The sequence below is a fragment of the Morus notabilis genome, unplaced genomic scaffold (genome assembly GCF_000414095.1).
Source record: "Morus notabilis unplaced genomic scaffold, ASM41409v2 Scaffold333, whole genome shotgun sequence".
Taxonomy (NCBI): domain Eukaryota; kingdom Viridiplantae; phylum Streptophyta; class Magnoliopsida; order Rosales; family Moraceae; genus Morus; species Morus notabilis.
This window is the reverse complement of record NW_010363630.1, coordinates 586,409-595,353: the sequence shown is the minus strand read 5'-3', so window position 1 is coordinate 595,353 and position 8,945 is coordinate 586,409. Positions and strand designations below refer to the sequence as shown.

General features: G+C 38.3%; 2 protein-coding genes across 3 annotated transcripts; both read right to left on the bottom strand.

Annotated features, from left to right (window-relative positions):
- Window positions 1-2,437: 2,437 nt before the first annotated feature.
- LOC21401943 (elongation factor Tu, chloroplastic) lies at window positions 2,438-4,152 on the bottom strand. Its single transcript, XM_010104667.2, has one exon. The coding sequence runs from the start codon at window positions 4,137-4,139 to the stop codon at window positions 2,559-2,561; it is 1,581 nt and encodes a 526-aa protein (XP_010102969.2). The 5' UTR covers window positions 4,140-4,152; the 3' UTR covers window positions 2,438-2,558.
- A 925-nt stretch (window positions 4,153-5,077) lies between these two features.
- On the bottom strand, window positions 5,078-8,821 carry LOC21401942 (probable serine/threonine-protein kinase WNK3). 2 transcript variants are annotated; one of them, XM_024169820.1, is made up of 7 exons: window positions 8,701-8,821; window positions 8,438-8,475; window positions 8,037-8,264; window positions 7,728-7,951; window positions 7,486-7,643; window positions 6,671-7,016; window positions 5,078-6,578 (listed from the first exon to the last, which is right to left on the bottom strand). In XM_024169820.1, exons 1-7 carry the CDS (start codon window positions 8,785-8,787, stop codon window positions 5,848-5,850), a joined length of 1,812 nt encoding a protein of 603 aa, XP_024025588.1. In that variant the 5' UTR covers window positions 8,788-8,821; the 3' UTR covers window positions 5,078-5,847. The 2 variants fall into 2 exon arrangements, with proteins under 2 accessions (XP_024025588.1, XP_024025589.1); XM_024169821.1 differs by having other exon boundaries at window positions 7,800-7,951.
- Between the last annotated feature and the right edge of the window lie 124 nt (window positions 8,822-8,945).

The following is an 8,945-nucleotide window of genomic DNA, read 5'->3' as shown; positions in this document are numbered from 1 at the left end:
TCTCTCTCGAGTGATTTTGTTTTTTGGATGAAAGATAAGAAAGTTGTTGCGCACTCAAGCTCTCTTCATAAGCTATTATGTAGAGATGCAAGAACGGTCTGACCCGTTCTGCTTAGGCCCAGGTGGGCCGGGCCGGTCTAGCCTATGAATTTTGTGGGCCGGGCCGGGCCGGCCCGTATAAGAATGATTTCGGCCTAGTTCACACCACAGGCCAATTTTACGTGGACCAGGTTGGGCCGTATCGTGAGTCAGGATGGGCCGTGTCGTGAGCCAGGATGGGCTTTGAATGAGCCTATCTTGGTTCATCATGGGTTTAGATGGGCTAGCTCATCTAAGCATGTAATTTTTAATTTTTTTTATTTTTTTATTTTTAAATTTTTAAACAAGTTAACAAATATAATAGTTAATGAAAATATGAAAAGAGATTTTATTTACGATTACCTTATTAAATTAAAAAGGTTTAAAAATATTTTTAAGAAAAACCCAATGAAACAAAATTTTGGTAAGGAAAAAAAAGTACAATCACGATAATTATATATAACATATTTACAAAATTATTAAAAAATAAAAAAATACATGAAGATATTATGGGCCTAGATAGGCTGGGTTGGATTGGCTCATTATGGGCCGAAGATATTATGGGCCTAGATAGGTTCGGTTGGGCCGGCCCATCATGGGCTTAGACGGGTTGGCTCAGCTTGACTTGGGCCATTATTTTTCATGGATCGTGTCGGGCCAGTCCATAGGCTGATATATATTGGCCCAACCTAACTCACTAATATTTATAATCTGGATCGTACCTTAAACAGTGATAAACTATGTCAGTCCGGTCTGTCAATGTGTCAAGATGGGCTTGGGTCGGCTCACGAGCCCCGGCCCATTTGTTGCATCTCTAACGATTATGTACAGCTAAGACTGGACAACAATAAACGGCAGGACAATAACTTTGAGAAAACGACAAAAAAAAACTCGTACAAGGTCGAAGAGACGACAAAAAGTGTAAAAGAGGAAAAAACAAAAACGACAATAAACATGATAACCGACAAAAATATTGTTTAGGCCTAGAAACGACATCACAAACGAGACCGTGAGAAGCCGTAAACGACAAAAAGTAATCAAACGATGATCCGAATCCGATAAGAGTAACAAAAAAAAAAATAAAAAAGATATAAAATCGTATAGATGCTAGAAATGACGACGAAAAAGTCGAAACGACAAATAAACTATAACAAGACGCAATCGTACAAAAACTTCCGCGGTATTTTGAACATTTTGCGACATTAATCTTACGATCTTATTTATTTATTTATTTATTTGCCCTTAAATAAGTGAACTAATAGGTGTCAGTTGCGATTAGAATTTCAGTATAACATGGTTTCTTCGTGTCCTTTTTTTTTTTTTTTTTTTTAAAAAAAAAAAAATCTTTGAGGCTTTCTTAACCAGGTCTGCAAGCTGCATATTTGTCTGCAACGTTTTGGGGCTTTCATTTATTTATCATTTTTTTTTTTTCAAATTCTAAACCCCAAAACAATGTCATTTCAAAGCTCAAACATATTTAACATTGTTAATGCTTTGGTCTAAATGACAATTCAGTGGGCATTTCATGCTTTGGTCTAACTTCCAAAACTACTTAATAACAGTTTTCTAACTTCCTAATTTATGTTTAAGGAAATAAAAAAGTAAATAAGAGATTTTAAAACTATTTATTTTTAAATAGCAGTTTACTTTACGATTAATAAAAAGATTTTTTTCACATAAATTTTTTTTCTAACCAATAAAAAAATTATTTTTACATGTAAATGAGAATTTTTTTACTACGTAAATTATTTTTTTTTTATTATAAATGAAATATTTACACAATAAATTATTATTTATTTTAAATAGTTTTAGAATATACTATTTACTTAATTTAGTTTCCTAAATCTACGGTTTACTACAATTTCCAACATTAAAATAAAAAAAATAAAAAAATTTTGCCCTGTACGGCTGTACTCGTTATGTTAGTTTAAGAGTGAGAACTGAGGCAACCCCCATAATATAGAACATTGCTAAAATTGTTTTTGAGTTGCTTCAGTATTCTCACCAATTGGAATGAATTGATCCAAAAGAACAACAATTAGACAATTAGGCATCAGACTGAGAAAGTAACAAGTAAAAGAGGTAATCCACTTCAGCTACCTATAAACATGTTTTATCTTCTTTTTTGCATATAATATTAGAAGTAATAAATAAGGAAAAAGATAAAGCGCAAGTTCAGTTTCTGTTAAATTTATGACCAAAAACATCATCATCCAGCAAGGCTAGACTAGAAGACATCAAAGAGGATAAAAAAAAATTAAAAGGAAAAAAAAAACAACCCTACAAAATATATGACATTGGATTCAAATTTCAAGATATTGAGTAAAAAAATAGTTCCAAAACTAAAACAAGAATCAACTTGAGAACACAACATCTTTTTTTTTTTAGCCCATCACTCAAAATGTTCTCACAAATTTGCTAACCAACTCAAAGTTTGCTCCTTTTTTTTAATTTATTTTTTTAATTTTCTCTCTTAAACATTACTCAATAATTTTTTGAATAACGCCTGCTCCGACCGTCTTCCCTCCTTCTCTGATAGCAAACCTCATTCCCTGTTCACAAGCCACAGGCACAATGAGCTCAACAACCATCTTCACACGGTCTCCCGGCATGACCATCTTCGACTCCTCATCCTTGTCGTTCATAATCGTGTTCACCTTCCCGGTGACATCCGTCGTCCTCATGTAGAATTGAGGTCTGTACCCCGCGAAGAACGGAGAATGCCGCCCGCCCTCCTCCTTCTTCAAAACGTACACAATTGCTTCAAACTTGGTATGAGGAGTAATAGTCCCGGGCTTAGCCAAAACCATCCCTCTCTGTATATCAGCCTTCTGAACCCCTCTCAACAACAAACCAACATTATCCCCAGCCATAGCGTCGTCCAGAATCTTCTGGAACATCTCAACCCCAGTAACGGTAGTGTTCCTAGTATCCTTCAAACCGACAATATCAACAGTATCTCCAACCTTAATTGTCCCTCTCTCAACCCTCCCAGTGGCAACAGTCCCACGACCAGTAATGGAGAAAACATCCTCAATAGCCAACAAAAAGGGCAAATCCGTTTGCCTTTGCGGAATTGGAATATAACTATCAACAGAATCCATAAGTTCGTAAATCTTATCAACCCATTGGTTCTCACCTCTTTTAATGGCGGGGTTGGCCATCAACGCCTCGAGAGCCAACAAAGCGGAGCCCGAGGTGATCGGAACGTCATCGCCGGGGAATTCGTAGGAAGAGAGAAGCTCACGAACCTCGAGCTCGACGAGCTGGAGAAGCTCCTCGTCGTCGACCTGGTCCTGTTTGTTGAGGAAAACGACCATGTTGGGAACACCCACTTGCTTGGCGAGGAGGATGTGCTCCTTGGTCTGGGGCATGGGGCCATCGGCGCCGGAGACGACTAGGATGGCGCCGTCCATCTGGGCGGCGCCGGTGATCATGTTCTTGACGTAGTCGGCGTGGCCGGGGCAGTCCACGTGGGCGTAGTGGCGGCTTTCCGTCTCGTACTCAACGGTGGCGGTGTTGATGGTGATGCCACGGGCGCGCTCCTCGGGGGCGGCGTCGATCTCGTCGTACTTCTTGGGGGCGCTGCCGCCCATGGAGGCGAGGGCCATGGTGAGGGCGGCGGTGAGAGTGGTCTTGCCGTGGTCGACGTGGCCGATGGTGCCGATGTTCACGTGGGGCTTCTTCCTCTCGAACTTCCCACGCGCCGCCTTGACGGTGAAGGAGTGGCGGCGGCGCGTGGGAGTGGTGGTGGTGCTGGTGGTGAGGAGGGTGAGGGGAGTGAAGGAGGAGGAAAGATGGGTAAGCTTGGAAGTTGTGCGGGTGGATAAGAAAGTGGTGGTTGAAATAGATGATGATAAAGAGGATTGAGTTTGAGGGTATATGAGTTTAGTGGAGGCTGAGGCTGAGGAGATTGCCATTGTTGAGATTTTGAGTTGGGTTAGAGAGAGAGAGAGATTGGAAATGGTGGGTTTGAGTTTGAGAGATCTGGGAGAGAGTAGAAGGGAGTGAGTCACTGAATGTTTAGTGTTATCTTTTGGGAGGTGAAAAGAGAGCCTCATATTTGCGGTGTTCCATTCTATCCATTTCTGTGCTGCCGAGTTTTGGAGAAAATAGTTGGCTCACAAGTTGGGGTATGGAGTTTCTGTGAAACAATATTTGGATGGTTACACGTGTAAGTTCTTTTGGGGTTTTTCTGTGGTGGGGATTGGAGGGCTTTAGTTTTTGATGTGGAGGCAGCTTGGCCTTTGAATTGTGAAACACTGTAAAGCAAGGAATCTTGGGTTACCATTCGAAGATTGATTAGGGGTCATTTTCTTTTCGATTTAATAGGAAGATGGTGCGAAGAAACACATGAAACAAGCATTAAAAAAGGAAAAAAAAAAAAAATCTCATGTTTTCCTCAATAACTTGAATGGTTATTATCCGTCTAATAAACAAGGACCTTAAAATGAAAACTAATTTCCACCTACTATCAGTGTCAAACTAGAGGAACTTAGAAGGTTCGCCATCTTCTTTTGTGGCTCAAATTGGAAATGAAATTGACTGATTGTGATTTGTACCGGTTGGGGTAACCCACAAAAGCCAATTTCCATGAGTTCCACGTATTTGATTCAGGTACTCAAGTTTTTGGAGAACATGGTTTTAAGTTTCCATATCCACCAGAGAACATTTAGTCATAAGAGCTCGCAATTTTGACTACCGTATTTATTTTACAATACGTTGTAATGAACTTATGGACGTTTCTGTTATTTATGTATATAGGTGTATTAATGTGTAGTCAAAAAATCCATGTCAATACTTGCAAAATTTTAGAGTTATGTTTTTGTCAAAGTGAACATAAAACTCAAGTTCACATCTCACAAATCATCCAAGTGAACACACAATTCAAGTTTCAAACACAATTCCAATTAAACTCACTTTTTTAACTCCAATCTTGAATTTGGAGTTATTGAAAAGAACGCAACCTGAATATCCAAAATGGCAATGTTACAAATTTTATAGTCCTCAAAATAAAGACAACAAAATAAATCCATTTGAAATCCATGTTAGATTCGACTATAAGATGGAACTATGCTTTTCCAAAGATAAAGAAAACGAATACTTCGACTTTTAAGAATGGCTGTTATTTGTAGAGTTTCTCATGGAGCACACGCATGCGGCTCCTATTGAAACAAAGAGAATCCGAAGCAAACTGGTATAACTGAAACAAAAGAGAATGAATAATTATCTGTACAATTATCTATAGACTCGTAAACTTTTGATGATTCGTGTGATACTGTACATGGCATGTGATCTGTATGTAAGGAATAGCTGAACTCATATTGTAGACGTAGTAGTTGAATTATCCGAATGATGTCTAACCTCAGTGGTAAGAATTCTTGTGATCCTTTGAGCTCAAATTTGACAGGAATGACTCTTCCAGGGCTATGACGTTGCTGCATAGTCTCCCAACAATATAGCAGCTAGATATATCATGTTTGACTTTCAAGTAAACATGGTTGATCACTCAAGAAGCATCCAAGCAGAGACCATTCAAAAACTAGTTACATCCTTCTTGATGTTGGCGACAGGTCAATAATGTATTCGAACTTTCCAAATGCATGGTATCTTCAGCCCTTCAAAGATGAGCCGTTTTTAAAACCTTTCATTGTTTCCTGTTGAAGGACGAAATCATCAATGTCGTCATGCACTTGAGTCAGAGACACAAGGACCATAAAGCACCATAAAGAAGCGCCACTTTTGCAAATTTTTGGTTTAGCTATGCATCTAGCTGTGCATTCTGTAGTCAGGAATCTTCACCTTACACATTTCTAAAACCTTTTGACGGGCTACTGGAGAAAGTTCCTTCAGAAGATCTGATATTGCTGATTCATGCTTGTTCTTGAGATCATGTAGCTCCTTTTGCTGCTTAACCAACAAAGTCTCAAGTCTCTCAGCAATGATCTCAACATCTTGTTCAATATCCTGCAATAAGTTACAGTTTCCTTCTCTGCTACTAGGACATATTTCTTCAGCGGCATCTTTCCCATCACTAGTTTGTGCATCAGTTGGTTCATCTGTTTCCTTCTCTTCATCGTCTTCAGTCAAGCTACTCCCAGTCCTGGCCAAATTTACCGGAGAAGACAAGTTTGAAGGACCGTGTGTAACTGGCGAATTTCCGCTGACTCCCTTGGGTGAGTCGGACCAATACTTACGCCCTGAAGGCAATCTTTCCAAAGAAAGTGTTTTCAAAGGGCTACAATCATTTGCCAAGGGGGAAGAACCATCCCTAATTTCAGAGGCACTATCAGAAATTGGAATATCTTCATCAGAATTATCTCTAGAAAGATATTCGGGCGTCCATTCAGGAAAATTGTGTCGAATTTCAGATTCAATCATGTCGGCTATTGTTGAGACATCTTGATCTGTCAGGTCCAACTCCTCAACCATTTCACTAGCAACTGAAATTGGTGTATCAGCCTCTATCTCAAATGGAAAGTGGATATTTCGAACATGACCTGGGTCCCCAAGAAAAAAAAAATTATTATTTTGCGCCCAATAAATAGACCTTACCTGAAATTAAATGAACTGAGAAAAATAGGAAACTAACCTGAAGAGTTGGCTATTCGTAGTTTCAGATATATTTTATTAACATCTTTCCTTTGACCTTCCACTGTGAAGTCTCTACTTCCCTCAGCAGAAAAATCCTTCCGTGTTGTCCCACTATCAACCTGATCATGACTGCCTTCTGCATTTGACTTGTCAGAATCGGTAGCTAAGTTATGACTTCTGACGAGAACAGAACGAGATATGCTTTCATCTGCATCTGATCGGAGAAACGGATCCATTAGAAGTTCCTTAGCAGGCAACCTATCCGAGACTTTTGCAATACATTTTTCTATAAAATTTCTAACTTCGGGATCTGTCACTTTTGCCAATGACGCTGGCTTTATTCCCTAGACAAGAGAAAAACAAGTTTAAGGGCAACAAAAAAGACGAAGAAAAACATTCTAATGCAAAGTTATAGATGATTGCAGCAATTGATACTTGATGAACATAGCAAGGAATTTCAACAAGGATAAGATGTAAACGCAACCTGTGTTGCTAATATTGCAAAATCCCCAGCACAACAAAATTTTTCAAAATCGTTCACTCACTTTTTCTTTTTTCCTCACCAAAATCTAGAAATCAATGAGCTTTAAAAAATCATGCAAAGAAATTCCATTCAAAGGTTAAGTCTTTCTATAAAATTGAAGATGAATACTTACAAAAAGAAAATACAAAAATCAACAATTTTGAACATGTAACTTTAACACATAAAATTATCACAAGAAAAAAAAAAAAAAAAAAAAAAAAAAAAAAAAAAAAAAAAGGAAAACTGCATGGTAAATCAATTATCAGATGACCAACATGTGAAGCCCTTACTGATGTCACTTTCTTATATATTTGAGCGGCATTGGCACATTCAACATATGGATACTCAAACGTGACCAACTCCAGCAAACACAAGCCAAAAGCATATATATCTACAAGCTCATTGTATTCCTCTTCGTAAAGCTCAGGAGCCATGAACTCCGGAGTACCTAAATCACAATAACCACGATGCTCTCACTCCAATAACCACAGGCCACAGAAGAAAAAAAATAATGGAACAAAACAATGCTAACCAATAACACTGTGAGCCAAACGAGCCTGACGGAGAATGGCAGCCAGTCCTAAGTCACCAATCTTCACCTCACCTTGGTTGCCATTAACAAAAATGTTGTCACACTTGAGATCTCGATGAATGACCGGCGGGTCGTGACTGTGAAGATACAAGAGCCCTTCTAAGATCTGCCTAGACCATTTCTTCAGCGCCCTTAAATCGACATTCTTATGTTTCGTACGGTATCTAAGTAAAAAACCAATCTTAACGTGATCAATAAGAAATTCAAATCACTCTAAACACGACTAGAAAAAGAAATTTTAAGACTTACTGCCGTAAAGTTCCAGAGGTGAAAATCTCCGTGATAATGTTAATATTCTCGTTTTTGGTATCGACCCAAGAATTGTAGAACTTTATGATGTTCTTGTGCTTCAAAGTCTTGAGCAGATGAACTTCAGCGTAAAGGCGTTCTATATCTTCCGAGTGGCGCAATAGATCTGCCAGCTTAACCTGATTCCAAGCTACTTCAATGCCTTCCAATTCGTCAAATGCCCGATATCTTAAATTCCGAAATTTCGATCAAAGAAACACATTTCTCCAAAAAAAATTGGGCATCAAGCACATAATTTACGCGTAATGTTCCATTAAAATTCACCGACTCCTATATATATTATTCTTTATTATTCACAATTCACTAATAAACTAACAACATAAAAGAGCCCAAAAGGATACACTTTTTTGAAAGCGCCCCTTCCTAAAACCTCTTTATACTGGCCAAAAAAAAAAGTACAACCAGAAACTCAATATAAATAAACCCAAAAATTAAAATTTCTCGGAAACAATTAAAAGAAACGGAATTTCACTACTTAACACTAAATTAGACAAATTGATTACTGTTTAATTGAGTTCATTAGCTAATAAACAAATTAAAACGAAATTTATTTAACTTTTTAATTAAGAAGAAAAAAGGGACAAAAGTATATTAAAACACTAACCCGACCGTAGCGACCAGTGGGATCGACCTCAACAAACCCGGCATCAGAGTCGTCTGGTTCTTGCTCGGACGACGAATCCAACGGCATTCTCGCTCTTCCTAAAGCACAAATAAAAAAAATAAAAAAAAGCCTAAATTTTCGCAAAATGAATACCAAACACGCGTAAAGCTCAATCAATCGACTCCATTACTTGCGTCGTACGTTACAGAAGCGAATCGAGAGTAGAACCAGAGAATTCTCAGGTC

Bases quoted from the DNA above. Each gene is read 5' to 3' on its own strand.
- LOC21401943 (XM_010104667.2), bottom strand. From the start codon at position 4,139: ATGAGGCTCTCTTTTCACCTCCCAAAAGATAACACTAAACATTCAGTG.
- LOC21401942 (XM_024169820.1), bottom strand. From the start codon at position 8,787: ATGCCGTTGGATTCGTCGTCCGAGCAAGAACCAGACGACTCTGATGCC. The intron at 7,644-7,727 runs GTTAGCATTGTT...ATTGTGATTTAG, and splicing joins TTTGGCTCACAGTGTTATTG to GTACTCCGGAGTTCATGGCT. The intron at 7,017-7,485 runs GTAAGGGCTTCA...TCTCTTGTCTAG, and splicing joins TATATAAGAAAGTGACATCA to GGAATAAAGCCAGCGTCATT.